At 39.5% G+C, this 19,497-nt stretch overlaps 1 protein-coding gene across 1 annotated transcript in view; it reads left to right on the top strand.

The window, feature by feature from the left end:
* The window catches only part of Myo3a (myosin IIIA), a 156,592-nt gene that overhangs the window by 14,758 nt on the left and 122,337 nt on the right, over positions 1–19,497 (top strand). Inside the window, exons 3-4 of the mRNA XM_069998310.1 lie at positions 5,863–5,967; positions 6,786–6,885. Coding sequence (XP_069854411.1) covers positions 5,863–5,967; positions 6,786–6,885 — 205 coding nt within the window. The remainder of the gene's footprint in view (positions 1–5,862; positions 5,968–6,785; positions 6,886–19,497) is intronic.

Raw genomic sequence — 19,497 nt, 5'->3', positions numbered from 1 at the left:
GGAAGGCAACTGATTTTTGTGGGTTTATTTTGTATCCTGCTATTTTGCCGAAGTGATTTATGATTTCTAAGAGTTTGGGGATGGAGTTTTTGGGATCGTGGAGGTATAGTATCATGTCGTCTGCAAAAAGGGATAGCTTAACTTCTTCTTTCCCTATGCGGATCCCTTTAATGTCTTTTTCTTGCCTTATTGCCCTGGCTAAGGGTTCTAGGACTATATTGAAGAGGAGTGGAGACAGTGGGCATCCTTGCCTTGTTCCTGATTTTAGGAGAATTGGTTGTAGCTTTTCCCCATTAAGTATAATATTGGCTATTGGTCTGTCATAAATGGCTTTTATTGTTTTTAGAAATGTTCCTTCTATTCCTATTTTCTCCAGAGCTTTTAGCATGAATGAATGTTGGATTTTGTCAAAGGCCTTTTCTGCATCTGTGGCAATAATCATGTGATTCTTGACCTTGGCTCTGTTGATATGTTGGATTACATTTATTGACTTAGGTATGTTAAACCATCCCTGTGTCTCTGGGATGAAGCCTACCTGGTCATAGTGAATTATTTTTTTTATGTGTTTCTGGATTCTGTTAGCTAGAATCTTGTTAAGGATCTTTGCATCTGTGTTCATCAAGGAGATTGGCCTGTAATTCTCCTTTTTGGTTGGGTCTTTGCCTGGTTTGGGGATGAGTGTGATATTGGCTTCGTAGAATGAGTTTGGGATAGCTCCCTCCTTCTCTGTTTCTCTGAAGAGCTTGAGGAGTATGGGTATTAGTTCTTGTTTAAAGGTTTTATAGAATTCTGCTGTGAATCCATCTGGTCCTGGGCTTTTTTTTGTTGGAAGACTTTTGATAGCTTCCTGTATCTCATTATAGGATATTGGCTTATTTAATTGGTTAACTTCTTCTTTGCTCAGTTTGGGCAACTTGTATTTCTCTAAAAATGCATCCATTTCTGCCCGATTTTCTTCCTTTAGAGAGTATAGCTTTTGAAAGTAGTCTGTTAGAATTGTTTGGATATCTTGGGTACGTGTTGTGATGTTTCCCGTGGCATCCCTAATCCTATTAATATGGGTTTCCTCTCTTCTTTTTTTAATTAATCTAGCCAATGGGCCATCAATTTTGTTTATTTTTTCAAAGAACCAGCTTTTTGTTTGGTTTATTTTGGTTATGGTTTTCTGATTTTCTAATTGGTTAATCTCTGCTTTTAATTTGGTTATCTGGCTTCATCTAGTAGCTTTAGGTCCCATTTTTTCTTGTTTTTCTAGCTGTTTTAATTGCAACATGAGATTATTTACTTGGTCTGTCTCCATTCTCTTGATGTGGGCACTGAGGGCAATAAATTTGCCCCTCAGGACTGCTTTTGCTGTGTCCCACAAGTTTCTTTGTGAGGTGTTTTCATTTTCATTGAGTTGTAGGAAATGCTTTATTTCTTCTCTGATCTCTTCTGTTATCCAGGCATTGTTAAGGAGTGTGCTGTTCAATTTCCATGTATTAGAGAAATTTCTGCGGTATGCTTTGTTATTGAGAGCTAGCTTGATTCCACTGTGGTCAGATAGGATACAGGGGATTATGTCGATCCCTTTGTATTTGCTTAAGTTCCTTGCATGAACTATGATATGGTCTATTTTGGAGAAAGTTCCGTGAGCTGCTGAGAAGAATGTGTACTGTGTTGTTTTAGGGTGAAATACTCGGTAGATGTCAGTTAATTCCACTTGAAGTATGGCCTGTCTTAATTCGGTAGCTTCTTTGCCAATCCTCTGGTTGGTAGACCTGTCCTTTGGTGAGAGTGGTGTGTTAAAGTCTCTTAGTATTATCGTATTGGGATCTATTTTATTCTGTAAGTTTGAGAGCATTTGTTTGACATATCTGGGAGCACCAATATTTGGGGCATATAAGTTGATGATGGTTATATCCTCCTCTTGGATTGTTCCCTTTATTAATATGTAGTGTCCGTCCTTGTCTTTCTGTACTGATTTTAATGAAAAGTTTATTTTGTCAGATATCAGGATAGCTACACCTGCTTTCTTACTGGGGGCGTTTGATTGGTAGATCCTTTTCCACCCCTTCACTCTGAGTTTGTTTGTATGTTTGGCTGAGAGGTGGGTCTCCTGAAGGCAACAGATGGATGGGTCTTGTTTTCTGATCCAGTCCTCAGTTCGTTTTCTTTTAATTGGTGAATTCAGCCCATTTATATTAAGAGAAAGTATAGAGAGATGCATTGTTGTCCCTGCCATTCCGTTTTCCTAAGTTTTTCTTCTTTCCTTTCCTCCTGTGCTTGCTCAGTTAGACTTTGAGTAACGCCTGTTCGGGGCAGGCCCCAGTTCCTGGTTGCTTTCTTCAGGTTGTGTCCCCCCTCTTAGAATTCTTTGTAATGCTGGCTTAATGTTTATGTATTCATTTAGTTTTTCTTTGCTATTAAAAGTTTTCAGTTCTCCATCGAATGTGAATGCTAGCTTTGCCGGGTATATCAGTCTGGGTTGGCAGTTATTGGCTCTCAGGGCTCGTATGGTGCTTTCCCAGGCTTTTCTTGCATTCATTGTTTGTGTGGAGAGATCTGCAGTAATTCTTTTTTTTTTCCCGTTGTAGTATAGCTCCTTCTTCATTTTTGCTGCATGCAGGATTGTTTCCTTATTATTCAGATCTATCATTTTTACTATAATGTGTCTAGAAGTGTTTCTCCTGGGGTCTTGCTTGTTGGGTGTTCGATAAGCTTTTGTGATGTAGTTAAGATGGTCGTTTTTGAGGTAGGGAAAATTTTCATTGATTATATTGTTAAATAGGTGTTGCATTCCCTTGCTCTGGAATTCCTCACCTTCGTCCACTCCAATTATGCGAAGGTTAAATTTTTTAGCATTATCTGCTTGCTCTTGAATATCCCTTTGGTTTAATTTGAGTGATTTTTCCATATCTGTCACTTTTTGGTCCAGTTGGTGTATTCTGTCTTCTGTTTCTGACACTCTACTTTCCATTTCATTCACTCTGTTGACAGTGGCTTCTATTGTGGTTTGCATGGAGGAAATGGATCCCTTTATGGATTCAATGTTGGTTCTCAGAGTACTGATCTCACCTCTCAATGAGGTATGCATTACCTCTAATTTGGCGTTTATCTCACTTCTTACTGAGATTTGTGCAGCTTCTATTTTTGCATGCATCTCTTGTTTGATACCCTGTATCTCTTTGGATAGTTCATCCTTGTGCTCTTTCAATTTCTGATCAATTTCTCGCTTTATTTCTTGAGTCATTGCCTCCAGCAACCCTTGGATGTAGCTTTTGTCTTCCATTCCTGCTTTGCTCCCAATGGGGCTCTTCCCTGCGTGGCTGCTGGCTTTTGAGGTAAGCTTGCTTTCCTGGGTGGTGGTAAACCTTGTGATTTTTCTCTGTGATTTTCGCATGGAGGTTCAGGAGACTGCTCTTCAATTTTGTTTTGGTGTGTCTGTCTTTGCTTGGTTGCTGATTCTGTATTGGTAGAGAGAGTCTGTGCCTGATCTGGGTTCTGTTGGGAGCCTATTTCCAGCTGCTATTCTGACTTACTTAGGATTCTCAGCTCTCTGCTGTAGATTGCTGGCAGTTCCCGCCTTTGGAAGGGTTGAGCAGCCTAGACTGCTTGTGTTTGCTCCTACGGGTGCTCTTGTGAAGAACAGATGCTCTGGATGCACTCTCCCAAATACTGGAGTCTGCTATGGGCTCCTGATGTGCTTTTGTTTGTTTGTTTTGGGCTGGTTGTGGGCTTGAACTCTAGGTTTGGGTGCTGTCCCTCAGCTTTTCAGCTCAAGGCTGGCACCCTACCGTTTGAGCCACAGCACCACTTCTGACCCTTTTTGCTTTTGTGATGCTGAGGAATCAGATGCAGGGCCTCATACATCCAAGACTATCACTCTATTGCTGAGCCGCCTTAACAGTCTGAGCTCCTGCTTACTATCAGGTGCTGGCAGCCTGTGTTGCCCAATTCCCAGTCTAGGGTATATGGGTGGAGTTTTGGTGGGGTTTGGGCTTCTCTTGTCCTGGGCCTCCAGGTCTTTTGTTGTCACAGGCGTGCTTCCCGGGGAGTGTTGTTTCCTGGTTTTCTCCCCTCTGTTGAGGCGTATGCTCAGCTTTTTACTTCAATTGGGAGGAGTTGGTTGTGTTGTTCAGGCGCCGGATCCCCGGGCCTGGTTCCGGCCCCAGCCTGGAGCGTGCTTGTTAGGCCTGTGCTGATGTGTATACCACCTAGGTTATGCAGCCTGGAGCGCACTCGTTAGGCCTGTGCTGATGTGTATACCACCTAGGTTATACAGCCTGGGGGACACAGTTCAAATTTCTTCTACTGTTGGTAGTCTTGACCCAGGGGCACTGTTCCTGGCTTGGGCATTTAAGCTCCCTTCCAGGGGTGCTCTTGCTCTAGCCTGGCCAGCTGAGTGTGCTCCATGGGCTGGTGGAGCTCTCAAACAGTTCCCAGTTTTAGTGGGTCCTGTGGTCCGGGTGTTGGGGGTAGGGAGTCTAGGTCAGGGTCTGGGGATTCCCTCCAGCTCTGGTCTCCCTTGAGGGATACACTTCCCCTGTAGGGTACTCACCCTGGAGCTGGTTGTTTCTGTGTGGTGTAGGTCGTCAGTTGTTGTTGCAATCCGGGCTGGGTTGGGCGGTGGTGGCTCTGTGTGATTCTTTTCTGTCTCTGCCTCTGTCGAAGCTGTCGGGTCAAAAGTGTCCACACTCAGGCAGCTTCTTCGCGGTACCTCTGGGGCCCGAGCAGGGCCGGGTCGTTGCGATCGCGATCGGTCGGGCGGGTGGTCTGCAGACAGGTCCCTTTGTAGCGCTGCTGGTGCCGAGCGGCTTTGGCGGGATGGAGCCTCTCTGCTCGGGTGGAGAGTGAGGGGTGGGGGTGGGATCCTCGTGGAGACTCCCAGCTGGTAGGTTTCTCTGTTCCTGGCGATCCGCTGTTCTGCAAACCGGTACCTGGTGATCTGAAAGTGGCCCCCTGTGTCTCTGCTGTGTCTCTGGGGCTCCCGGATCTCCCGCTGGGCCGGCTGGCCGGCGGCTTGGCGCACTGCCGTGCAGCCAGTAAAGGTTGGGGGAGGGGTCTTCGCTTTTCTCTGTTCTGAAATTCTTCTTTTCGTCTCTTTCTTTTTTTGTTATTCTCCGCCTCTGGTTTTTCTCTGAGTGTTCGTCTTTTTGTTGTTGTCGGTCTCTTGGGGAGATTAAGCATTGGAACTCGAACTCTCTTTTTGGTTAGAGAGAGCTGTGGCGTTTCCCTACTGCTCCGTCGCCATTTTGGTCCCCCCTCTAATCATCATATTTTTAAAAAAGGCTTTTGAAGCCAGGTGCCAGTGACTCATGACTCTAATCCTATTCAGAAGACTGAGACCCTCCTTGAGGATGATCTCCTGGAAACTCCATCTTGAATTAAGCAGTTCTAATTCTTAACCTTAAACTTATAATTCAAGATCAGTGTTTCCAAATTCAAATTATCTGTAAAGGAGAGGGTAAGGTTGAGATAGATAGGGGGAGGGGGACAGGGGAAGTAATGGAAGGGCTGACACTGACCAAGATGCATTATAGTCATAAATTGACATGTGGAATCCAAACTCCTTTATGTTTTAGAACTATTTGAAGATAATAGAAAAAATAAAGATAGTAGAAATAAACACAAAAATGCTAAAATGAATAGATAAATTCTAAAAGTCATTTGCATGAATACTGTGTTCCGATCATCACAACTGTACACAAGTACAAGTTTCTATGTTCATTTCACTGGTGAAATCATAAAGATAATGAGAGTCATCATTTGAAACAGAATATTGGAATGATTATTTTTAATGTTTTAGGAAGATCTTTTCTATCACAAAGTTAGAATATCATCATGTCTGTGTTAATGTCTATCTTGAAATATTCCTTCTAGCTGTGCAATGGTGGATCTGTGACAGATCTTGTGAAAGGATTTCTAAGGAGGGGTGAAAGAATGAGTGAACTTCTGATTGCCTATATTTTACATGAAGCATTAATGGTAAGGCTATTTATGGGTTTTTTTGTGCATTCTCAAGAGGTAGTTCTAATTTCAAAATAATCCTGAGCTAGGTATTGGTGGCTTACATCTGTATTTCATGATACTGAGATCTGAGGATAACTGTTCATAGTCAGCCTGGACAGGAAAGTTTGTGAGACTCTTATCTCCAAATAACAACTAAAAGACAGAAGTGAAGTTGTGACTTAAGTGGTAGAGAGCTAGCCTTGAGCAAAAATAGGTCAGGGAATGGTAACCCCTCTGTACAACACCTTAATCTCATAACAAACATTTATTATTTTTAATGCTCAGAGACAGTGCACTGGTCATGAGTTCAAGCCCAACAACGGGCACAAAAAGAAGTCAGTTCTGGAATTGGAGGTTTAGCTGAAGTGGTAGAGTACCAGCCATAAGTAGAAAAGGCCAAAAGAGAGCTAGACCCTGAGTTCAAGGCCCAGAACCAGCAAACACACACACACACACACACACACACACACACACACACACACACACACACACACACACACAAAATGTAGATTATAGTTTTTAGAAAAATACAATTACCTTGGTATTTATTGATGCAGGATTAAATACAAACTCTGATATGTTTGGTATACTCGCCATTAAAGAACTATGGGGCATGCTCTATTTGTGTGGGCCCAAAGATGAAATGATGTCCTTTGATTTGACTGGGAGAGAATTATTTAAGTATATGAATGCTAATTTCAACGTGTGCTTCCTATTGATTTTGCAAATCTGCGTCATCTGAGAAATGTCTTATTGTTGATGTTTTGACATTCATTATGTTTCCCTCTTGCTAGGGACTTCAGCATCTTCACAACAACAAAACTATTCATCGAGACGTAAAAGGAAATAACATCCTGTTGACCACTGAAGGTGGAGTTAAGCTAGTAGATTTTGGTAAGTTTTGTTTAAATGAACATAAGTGTCAATGAACTAGTTTGAAGTGGTATGACCATTTTCCACCAGCTGTTCATTTTTCTACTCATTAAAATTAGGGGGAATCTGGGGGCTGGGGGCTCATGCCTATAATCTTAGCTACTCAAGAGGCTGAGATCTGAGGATCAAGGTTCAAAACCAGCCCTAGCAGGGAAAATCCATGAGACTCTTACTTCCAATTAATCACCAGAAAACCAGAAGTGGTGTTGTAGCTCAAAGTGGTAGAGTGCTAGTGTTGAGCAAAAAAAAGCCCAGGGACAGTGCCCAATCCCTGAGTTCAAGCCTCACAACTGACAAAAAGAAAAAGAAAATGGGGTAAGGGAGAAATATCCATATCTCCATGAGTTAAGAAGACCTGAGCTGAGATGGCAAATGACAAGGCTCCTGTTTTCAGCTCACCTGGCTTAAGTACAAATACCATAAACACCATAATGTCGATGGTTTATCCTCCCAAATAGCACCCCATTAAATGATTAGTCTAAGCCTATAATTATAATCCCTTGGCCACAAGTAGTGATTGCTTTATAGATGGATTTATTGCTAAATCCAAGATTCTGCGATATGAGGGGAAATTTTTAAAGGTCATCTGAGAATATTTCCTCTCTCCTAACACAGAGACACAGAGAAAGATGGTTTCCTCCTCTCCTGAGACTGTCTTATCACAATACCTGAAATGTGGTCTCTCACTTGTGACCGAGGGGCTTTGTCCTGATGAAGACAGAGCTGAGAAAGGGAGCAATAGGGATCTTTGATGACATAAGAGAGCCACCAGGTCAATCAACTCTTGAAGCCTGCTTTTTCTCTGGTCTTTAAAAGTTTGTGAAATACTAAAATTCTTTATTTCCTAAGCCCATTGGAGATTTTTGTAGTACCACCAAAGGCACCAAAACTAATATCATTTGTTCATTTGGATAATTATTTTTCAATTTGGAAGATGTTTTCTAGAACTTTCTCTTATATAGTCCCTACTAATCTACTGCTCCTGAAAGAGTAGGTGACAGTATTCTAGGACTTCTAGTATCCTGCAGGCATTTTTCTCCTTTTCCAGCTGGGTACAGTGGCCCACCTTTGTCCTTTTACCATGTCAGAATGTCTCTATTATTCAATTTATTACACAGGATTATCTCTTGGGTCTTTCTGGATAAATAAAGATACTTAGTAATATAGATAAATAGTTGGTGAGAGCAAAATGTTGTCTTAGTGTATTTTGTAGACTTAATGCTACAGGTATAGCAGTTCATTGAGTGTAAGTTGAATATCGTTTCCTCAAGGTTGGAGGAGGGATGCCATTTGAGAGACCGAGGAAACAGTTTTATCCATGAGAGATTGAAGTCTGCCTAAAAGGACTTCCAGATTTGTTGGATTTGACTAAGCTTCCCTCCTAGGAATTGGGGGAGGGTGCTAGAAGAGAGGCCATAATAGTTACAGCAAAATTCCCAGGTGTTAGTGGTAGCTCATAACTGTAATCCTAGCTACACAGGAGGCTGAGACCTGAGGATCACTGTTCAAAGCCAGCCTAGGCAGGAAAGTTTGTGAAACTCTTGTCTCCAAAAAGCTGGAAGTGGAACTGTGGCTCAAGTAGTAGAGTACTTGAGCAAAAAAACTAAAGACAGTGCCCAGGCCATGAGTGTAAGCCCCAGGACTGACTCACACACATGCGCGTGTGTGTGTGGGAACACACACACACACACACACACACACACACACACACACACACACACACACACCACACGCATACACACTACAAGAAAAATGAAGAGAAGACAAATCTCTTTGTGTATCCAAGATACAGAGAAACCAGTTATAGACATGCCACTTTCTCTGCATATAAACTCCCCTACCCTGTACTTGTCTAACCTCTGTCTGACTGACGGCCTCCCCAACACCATACACTTCAGCCAGCCAGAGAGTTGTCAGACTGTGTTAATCCCATGTTTCACTTGACAGATGCTCTGTTGTACTTTGGATTTGTAATGACAGGACTTCTATTGGGCCTGTCACTTTCCCACCAGAGGGAAGACCTTCTATGCAATCATGTGATCATAAGAAAGTTCATTTCTTCAATACATCAGTGCCCTTCAATAAATCTACAACACATAGAATAAAAGAGTAGTTTCTTGCTTATGAGCTTGGTCACTGTTAAGATAATATGGGATGATAGAAGCAAACTACTTAATGTATAATTACTGGCCCAAGGTAATTCTGAAAAATCTGAGCTATTACCGTTGCCTGGAAACAATATTCCAACCTACCTTCATACTCAATGCTATATGCATAGTAAGTACTCGATAAGGGATTATTTAAATAATGCCTCATTGTGTTTTGTTTTGTTTTTTAATAGCACTCTGAAAGAGTCACATGTTGCTTTAAATGTCAAGCAAATCACACCAAAAGCAACATTCGATTTGCTCATAGTAGTCATGAATATGGCCTTTAAGAAAGCCTTTTATTTTTTTCTTCCTTAAGTGGGATTCACTATTACAGAAAACCAGCAGACACCTTAGAGAGCAAATAAAAAGACAAGTGAGCTTGTAAACACTATGCATGAAATGCATTAGCAGTCACTGGTATATGAGCAGTCAATAAATAATACTATCTCCCAGGAGATAAACCCCTTTAGGCAAGTCACCTGATGTCTGAAAAAGCGGTCCCCATGTCAAATAGAAAATAAAAAAGGGACTAAATTTAAAGGGCAGTCCCAAGTTCTCATTTCTATGGAGTTTTCTCTGGGGAACTTCATTTCTAATAGGAGAGTTAACATTTCAATATTGAAGTACAGAACGTACTTTGTGTGATTTATTTAGACCTCGTGCTTATGACAGAGTATTTTATAGCTTTAAATCTCTTATTTCCTTCATGTCCCATTTTAGAGCAAATCCCCAGTGCATAATGTAGGTCAAAAAGAAGTTGTGGGTTTTTTCATTAATAACCCACTTGTTAGCATCAAGTGAGTATATACACCTGAACATAAAAGCTAGGGAGTATCCTTCATTCCCTCCTTTCTTCCTGAGGAAATCAGAACAAAAGCCACTAAGTGGAACAAGCAAGCATGGGAGCAGGGCTGCAGTTCATTGTACATTTTGGAGCTGACAGGCATGAAGAAGGCATCCTTGCTGGAGGAACGTCAATAATGGTAACCTGGGATGAGATGTTGGATCCCCAAATAGAATAAGAAGGGTATCCACGTGGTACCCCATGTTACCCCCAATGTGTTGTCATAGGCAGAGTGATATGAAGAAGGCATTTACATAGGGAATCCAATGGGCCCAGCTGAGCACCAGTTGCTCACACCTATCCCTAAAATCCTTCACACTCAGGAAGCCAAGATCTGGGGATCATGGTTCAAAGACAGCTAAGGCAAAGAAGTCACTGAGTTAACTAGCAAAAATGGAAGAATGTCTCGAACTGTTAGCGTACCAGCCATGAGCTAGCAAGCCAAGTGAGAACAAGAAGTCTTATGCTCAAATTCTGACACCAACATACACACACACAAAATCTGGGAGTTTAAGTCCTTCAGGGAATATGCTGAAGATAATAGGAGCCAGGTTTGTGGCCATTTGATAAAAGAAATGTAAATGTAAAAAGGGAGGAAACTGAATCCAGTTGCCTTGGACTGGAACTGTAGGTACATTATGAACTCATAGTTTTCAATCTATATAAATAGATGTAAAAGTAAATGCAATGATACATATATGTGGAATATGTACATGTGTGTATGTTACCTTTTGTCTTCACAAGGAGATCTTGGGAACAATGATGCCCAAGAGAAAAGACACCACGCCCTTAGCTCTGGGTTTGGTTGGTTGGCTGTTTTTGCGGTACTGAGGACTGAACACAGAGCTTCATACTTGTGATGCAACCATTCTGTCACTTGAACTACAGCTCTACCCTATACGCTATACCTATGACTTACATATAGTATAATAATTATTATTAAGTAGTTGTGCACAGAGGTTACAATTCCATAAGTCAGGTTGTAAGTACAAAGCTTCTTTTTTTTTTTTTTGGTCCAGTCGTGGGACCTGAACTCTGGGCCTGGGTGCTGTCCCTCAGCTCTTCAGCTCAAAGCTAGCACTCTACCACTTGAGCCACAGTGCCACTTCTGGCTTTTTTCTTTCTTTCTTTCTTTCTTTCTTTTTTTTGCTTCTGTGGTGCTGTGGAATCGAACCCAGGGCCTCATGCATGCAAAGCAAGCACTCTACCCCTGAGCCACCTTCCCAGCCCCGAGTACAAAGCTTCTTGATCAACGTCATCCCTATCTTTTTGTTCTTCCCCCCTTTTCCCTTCTCATCTCTACCCTTAAGTTATATAGGTAACATTTTCTTTTAAAATATAATTCTCGAATAAAAGAAATCAAGAATTCTTTGAGAAAGGTTGAGATAACCTAAACTTACTGTGTTGAAAATAAAATTTAAAAAATATATTCATATGGAGACATGTTAAAGGGATATGGTTGTCAACCTGAAGCAATTTTCACTGACCAGCTCTGGGACAGACTGAATATCAAAATAACAATACTAATAATAGTAATAAGTGTAACAAATTCAACAAAATGCAAGTCCATTAATCTCTACTGGCTACATATAAATAAATGAACAAAGAGAAACAAAAGTTTCATAGTACAGAAGAGTGTAGAAATGATAATGGAATTTTAAAAAATCATTGTTATTCAGCCATCATCCTAATTAACAATTTGTCCCAGAACTTTAATGGATTACCAACACTAGTGGAATAAGCTTTGATTAGAAACAGGATCGCCTCATCATTTCAAAGTATCCCTCCACAATAGATTGGTTAATTACAAAAGAAAAAATGAGGGTAACTTCTTAGGGCAAACATATATTAATCAAGTGAGTGAAGTGAACATCACTAGTAATGAGACAAACATAAATCACACCAGGTAACAGGATGCAATAAGAAGACCTCCCCATCACATCTGACCATCCTGCCGAACATAACATCGTGAAGAATTATCCAACAACCCAAATAAACCATTACAAATTTCAAGGTCATGGGATTCAAGGACAAGTTGAGGGAGTACATCAGTGGGAAGGACATTAAAGAGACAGAGCAACTAAAAGCAGTACATAATCTTGGGTTAGATGTGTGTGTGTGTGTGTGTGTGTGTGTGTGTGTGTGTGTGTGTGTGTGTGTGTGTGTGTGTGTTGGTTGGTTGTAAAGGATGTATTTGGTACATGAAACATGAAAATGAGATATAGAAATGGGCCAATGATAAATGTGCAGGTTTTGATGGCTTTGAGGTAGGAACGTCTTTATTTGTAGTAAGTACAAACTAAAGTATACAGGGAAGAAGGGGAACCTAATGGGGAACCTAGGGGACCCTAAATGGGTCAGAAACAAAATGTATGTCTTTATACCTACATTGCTCTAAGGTTGAAATTAGGTCAAAATTTAAAATATTAAGAAAAACAACAACTATAGAGTAGTTAGAGATTAATCATGGAAATAAAATAAATACATACATGTAGGCATTTCCATACATATGTGTGCATGCACATACATACAGAAATTCAGTATTATCAATCTTGAAAATCTGAGAGCTAGTACTTTATATAAGGAAGTCATATATTGAAAGAAAAAACTAAAAACTAAAAAACCATGTTTAAAAGCTGACAAATCTCTAGGCATTCACACAGAGCTAGATCAAAGGAGGATATTCTTAGGAGAGGATCACAAAGGCTCAAGAGCTATGTGCATCTGATCATATAAAATGCATTTATTGAAATGAACTCCAGGAAATGGAAACAAGAGGTTTTTTTTTCTTTGTTGCTGTTTTTTGTTTTCTCTTCCTTTTGTCTTCTTTGTTGGTTTATCTGTCTATGGGAAGATAAGGTGGGGAAGGACACAAAATGGTGAGAAAAAGGGTAAACAGATGTAGAAGTGATACTCACGAGACACTACGGTGAAAATGAATTATATAACTTGTGGGTAGAGACAGGAGGGAAAACCTAGGGAGAGAGAAAGGGTGACACCGTCCAATACCTGACTTACGTAACTATAAATCCCTGTACTTACCTTCACAATAATAATGTAAAAATGCAAAAAAAAAAAAAAGCTGACAAATCTCTAGACTTTTTCCTCCTTACACAAAAATCAATACTTTAGCTAGAATATTATTTTTGTGCTTTAGGAAGATGAACCTTGCCTTATTTGAGAGAAATGATGTTTATAATTCTTTTGCTACCTCAAGGCAGACCATCGATAAGTAGACTCTTTTATAGTGTTATGATTCTAGTGAAGCTTATGGGCTCAAATGTTCCAAGCCAAACATTTTGCCAAGTTGAATGATGCTATTGTGCATTGTAAAAAAATGTATATTTTGGGGCTGGGAAGGTGGCTCAGGGGTAGAGCACTTGCCTTGCATGCATGAGGCCCTGGGTTTGATTCCTCAGCACCACATGAGCAGAAAAAGCCAGAAGTGGTGCTGTGGCTCAAGTGGTAGAGTGCTAGCCTTGAGCTGAAGAGCTGAGGCCCAGACCTAGAATTCAGGCCCCACAACTAACCAAAAAGAAAAGGGTCTTCAAGGGTCTTCAAGTTGCAAGGACCAGAAATCCAAACTAGCTGAAAAAACAGGAGGGATAGAAAAGGCAATGTCATAGATAGGAAGAGTGACACTAAGGGAAGAGTTGATCAGGAGAGTGTTGGCCCTCCTCTGCATCTCTAGAAGTGTCTGCAGACCATTCAGCCTTAACATGTTGCACAAACTCATTCTGACAGCAGTTGCCCTCTCCATAATCTGTCTGACCTTATCGGTCCAAGGCCAACAGCTATGTGAGCTGGATTTTCAGCACCTTAAATCAAAAGGAATTTCAAGTGGGAGAAGCAATTCAGTTAGTCCAAACTGAATCAAATACTAGTTTCGGATCCAGTTAGCCATGGGCCAGGAAGTGAGTTCAAACTAGTTCCCTGGGACTTCTCATTTTGCAAAAGCTATTCCAAGACAGCTATTGAAGAAGTAAGGCAAACTGGTGGTGGTGGTGTTTGATGATGTATTTCCTTGTGCCTAGGGAGCTATTTAAAAGTATAGTTTTTAGTTGTTGAAATTGAATTACATAGATTATACCAAAAAGAGTCTATAATTATGAGTAATTATGAGTGGATTTCAGATATTTTGAAAGGGTTGTTTCATTACTTAGCAATAGATAAGAGAAAACTTTAGGGATTTATATAACACAAAAACCAAATTACCTACAAGTAGATATCGAAATTTTAATATTAGTTTCTAAGTGTGCCTTTCCATACTGTGAGAACTTTAAGTGAACCAAAGGGCTTTCATCGCTTATAGAATTATTTTTTTGCCTCATAGCCTTTTTCATTTTCCTTATTTTATAAATAAGTATTTTGAACTAGAATCATAAATTATCTAAGTCTTCAGGTGTAAAATTTTAATTCTTGAGGAGCTTTAGAAGAACAGACTTTAATGGTAGAGCAGAATGACAGAGGTCATTGGGCAAAAAAGAACAAAAAATAAAATATCAGTGCTGAGGGTGTGCTATGAATGCAGCTCTCTACAACTGAGATTTAGTACTGAACAGAAACTCAAAGGTGCTTAATCATTACAAATGGAATGGTACATGGCTGGATATGTAGGCCAATGGTAGAATGTTTGTTCTTAGGAACAATGCCCTAGGTTTGATCCCCAACATTGCAAAAGAAAAAAATAATACATAAATAAAAGTAAAATTAATTGAATGGCTCAAGATAGCTTAGCGCGCATGATTCATATGTCCAAAGCCAAGAAGAAAGCAGTAAGCAGTTTGATATTCATGTCTTCAGAAAAACATCTCACTTTTTCCATTGTGAGATATGAGCTAAGTCTAGGTTTTTCTTTGGGTACTGGGCCATGTGTATGTTAAGCATGTGCTGGAACAAGATCATACATAAAGCAAAGGCAAGGGGTATAACCAAATAGACTGGAGAGCGGATGGACATTGTTTTGTGTATATGTGCCAGTCCTGGGGCTTGAACTCAGGGCTTAGGCACTATCCTTGAGCTTTTATGCTCAAGGCTAGCACTCTACCACTTGAGGCACAGCTCTACTTATGGCTTTTTAGTGATTAATTAAAGGTAAGAGTCTCATAGACTTTTCTGCTTAGGCTGGCTTTGAATGGCAATCCTCAGATCTGGACCTCCTGAGTAGCTAGGATTATAGACGTGAGCCACCAATACCCAGAAAGGATGGACTTTTCAAGGGAACTCACAAGTATATTGGGAGGAGGGATGACTAGACTGAATCACCTTGAATCATCTTAGAGATGCATGAAGTGTTAAATCTAGGAAGAATTTTGGCTATCATTTAAGATATTAAGTTCAAGAATATCAAATGTGGTTTCCATACGTTTTAACTTTTTTAAGTTAACTCCTCTTTAATGTAGTATGATATGTAGCATGAAATTTACCATCCGAACTATTTGAAGTGAGTAACCATTAAATACACTCACATTATTGTGTAACTTAGCAGTGCCAACTTCATACTCATGGAACAATGACCCTATTCTCCCTCCCCCCCCCCACTCTCTAGAAAGCAACATTCACCTTTGTATCTGCTTTGATCTTTACTACTCTAGATAACTCAGCACTGAAATGATTTATTATTTGTCTTTTTTGTGTTTACTGACCATGGACTTGCAAATGGACATTTAACATGAACCACTGTCTTGGCCACCTCAACATAATATTAGAAGATAGAACACATTTCATGGCCTCTTTGTGGTGTCAAAATACCACACTTTTCTGACTTCAATTCTCATTTCCAAGGGATTTTGTTTTTAAGGATTTAGCCGTGTGAGGCGTAACAAATTAGGTTCGCTAAAGTTGTCTTAGAAACCATGTATTTGAAATTTCCACTGTCTCCCTAAGACTATGAGAAAACTGTTGGCTGCAAGTTCTACTGCAAGCCTGTACATTTCTCTCCCTGGGAGAAGGACTTACGCAATAGGAAAATGGTACAGCCACCAAACAGCCCAGGAAGCCTTGCTGGATGGGCCTAAAATAGCCTGAAAATTCCCTAGCAAAGCAAAGGGGGGGAAGGATCATTAACATAAAGCTCTGTGGTGTTCCCTTGGCTGTGACTCTTAATGGATTAGTGCCCCCTCCTCTTGCTTGTTTGCTGTTCTGCTCTGATCTGTTTTTGGCCTCCTGTTCCTTTCTATATCCTCTCTCTAACCTAACTTTCTGGCTGGAATTTTCCACCCTTCAGCATCTTCTCTTGTGGTGATTATGTAACTATTCACTTTCATGACTTATTCCATTAGTTGCTCTCTGGACAAAAATGATTTTTGGTGACTTATTCCATTAGTTGGTCTCTGGACAAAATGATTTTCCTAATCTTTCTTCTTTCCTAGGGCAGGTACATGCATACTTTGAATCCCTGTGGCCTTTTAAAGTAATTTATGTCAATCATTTTGAGGAGAATTTTACATGCTTTAATCTTCTTAGCTATTTTTCTGGTGGGAAATTAGGCTAGGTAAAAATGCCTCTCATCCCCAAGAAAATGACTTAGCTTAATTTTGCTAACCTATAAGTCAACAAGTTCTGTTTTATGACTATTAATTTGCTTTTTAGGTTTGAACACATTGGAGTTGATAAAGTAATGTTGGAGTATCAGAGTCATTACAGAAACATTTTTTTTAAAAATCAGTGAAATTTACTACTTTCCTCTGTTACTGTTAGAGTTAGATGCTGGTTTTGCTTTTAATGTAAGTTATCTAAGAGTCTTAAGAATTTCTTTTTCTACCTAGTCGCAGTTTTTTTCTTTTTTCTTTTTTTTTTTTTTTTTTTTTTTTTTGGTCATGGGTCTTGAACTCTGGGCCTGGGCACTGTCCCTCAGCTCTTCAGCTCAAGGTGAGCGCTCCACTACTTGAGCTACCGCACCACTTCAGTTTTCTGGTGGTTATTGGAGATAAGAGTCTCACAGACATTCCTGCCCTGGATGACTTTGAACTGTGAGCCACGGTATGAGCCACCGGTGCCCAGCTACATTTTTTTAAAAACTGTTCGGGTCTTTGTGTTTTCCTTTTTTGTGTTCTGAGTTGATTTTATTTTCTTTTTTATCATTCAAGTCACTTACAGGAAATGTGTAAAAAGATCTTTCTGCAGGATGACAATAGATTCCATGTAATATCTGAGATTATGAGGGTGGTTGATCCATTACCCTCATACTTCTTTTGCCATTAGTACTAGTATGTGTACCATGTATAATTAGAGTTGAGAAATAATTATATCCATCCCTTAAATTACTCTCACTAATAAGTTTCTTAATGTATTAATATATGCCTTTGTACTACATGCAGTAAACTTACTCAATATTCTTTTTCTTATGTGGGATATTTGATTAAATAATTTGAAGGCCAGTAAGGTACCAGTGGCTCACACCTAGAATCTTAGCTACTCAGGAGACTGAGATCTGAGGATGGATGCTTCAAGTCAGCCCGAGAGACTCTTACTTCCAACTTAATAGCAAAAAGTCAGAAGCAGAGGTGAGACTCAAGTGACAGTACACCAGCCTTGAGTGAAAAAGCTAATAAGCAAGAATATGAGACCCTGAGTTTAAGTTCTAGTATCAGTACTGGGAAAGAAAAAGGAAATAAAAGAGGAAAGGGAAAGAAAGGAAAGGAAAGAAAAGGAAAGGAAAGGAAGAAGGGAGGGAGGAAAGCAGGGAGGGAGAGCAGGAGAGAGAGGGAGGGAGGAGTCAAGAAGGAAGGCAAAAAAAGAAAGATGGGAAAACCTGAAGGTCAAATGTTTGTCCTACAAAATTCTTAATTGAATAATAATACAAATATGTACATATAATATGATCTCATATATTAACCTTTATAAACTCATGATTGACTAGCATTGTTGTTAATTTGCTAATTGTAGATACCAAAGCCCTGGGGTTTGCATTTAGGGTTCCTTTGTTTTAAACAACAGAAACTAACTCTGATTCACTTAGATAGGGATACTAAAAACCACAGCTCACAGAAGAAACTGACCCTCTGACCTCCTAAGAAGAGAACTGGGGCTGCTCTGGGCCTTGGCAGGGAAAGATCCTGGACTTAGGCCAAAGGCCTTGCTGCTGTATGTAGCAACTATATTCATTCCCTCCATAAGTGTCTCCACCCAAATCACATTTCTTTTTAATTTCAACTAGGTATACAAAGGGGTTTCAATTCAACATGCCAATTTATGAGTATAATGCATCTTGATAGAGTTACATTTCTAAGAAAAAGAGTGACAATCTGTGTCACCTGCCACCATCTCAAAACTCTTTTATCCTATCCTTCTGTGAGCGAGAATCCTTCTAGCCATCTTGATCTGTACATCCTGACTCTAGGATGATGTAAAAAAAAAAACACAGCAGTTCATGTCCAGAAAGAAAGAAAAGAATGTTGATTAATCTAGAATATAATTTTCCTGCTAGGAGCAAAACTTGATATCTGCCTGGTTGGGTTTTATATTTGCTCTTCTTCACATCTCATTTCAATGACATTTGAATTCTTCAGTTATCTTTAAAAAATTGAGATAGAACCACTCATCAAAGATCAAATATACTTTTTCATAGATTAAAATTCTCAGAATCAATTTTTTAAAATTTAGAGCCTTTTTTCATTTCTACTTATTTTTTATCTTCAGGTAGCTATACGCATGACTTTCAAATCAACATGTCAATTTATAAGTAAGTGCCTCTTGATCAATGTCACCCCTTCCAGCTAGAACCAATTTTAAATTAAATTTGCTTTTAAAATCCATTTTCCCACTTATACAAATAAATTACTATACTCTGACACTATCATAAAAATCCACCTTACTATATTGCTTCTAATTCCTAGGGGAAAAACAAAGCAAACTATTTAGGTTTAAATTTAATGAAATGAAAAGTGTCTAAAGAATCAGAAGAGGCAGAAGACAGATTTGAGAGATAAGTGATATTAAGGGGTGATTCTCTGTCTGAAGATATTCTCTTTAAAAGTATTTAAGGAAGATCCTCCAAGTATTGATTAGATAATTGCCTTTGAATTGGAAAAATTATGTAATTAGTGATCATGTTTTTCTTTCAAATAATGAACTTTTAAAAAGAAAATTTTGCATATATTTGCAAGTGTATACAAATTATTAACAGAAATATGGTAGATTCGGGGGAGAACTCAAATGGTGTAATTCCTTAGAAAGACTAACTCACAGTCCAACAAAATAAATACCAGGAAATCAGTAGTAGAAATGTAGGAGGTGGGTTCAATGGAAGAGGAAATAGGTGAATAAAGAGAGAAAGGGAGAGAACACAGTCATAAAATTCAATGCATATCCTACAAAATTAAGAAAACTGAGGGAAGGCATGGAGTTGAGAGAGATGAGGGAGAGTGGTAAACGAATACAAGATGCATTGTTTTCATGCACTGCATTTCTAATGGCAACTCCTTTGTACAACTTCTCAAAGATAATATATAATATTATGTATAAATATATATATATATGAAAATCTTGAAGGCCATAAAAAGGACAGAACTTACACACGGGTGCAAGTTGCTAAGGGATACGGCTAATGTGAAATTAGAACATAGCCACCCAAACCTC

Source organism: Dipodomys merriami, unplaced genomic scaffold, assembly GCF_024711535.1.
Source record: "Dipodomys merriami isolate MVZ:Mamm:240054 unplaced genomic scaffold, mDipMer1.0.p SCAF_51, whole genome shotgun sequence".
Classification (NCBI taxonomy): Eukaryota; Metazoa; Chordata; class Mammalia; order Rodentia; family Heteromyidae; genus Dipodomys; species Dipodomys merriami.
The sequence above is the reverse complement of the archived record's forward strand: the minus strand, read 5'-3'. Positions and strand labels throughout refer to the sequence as shown.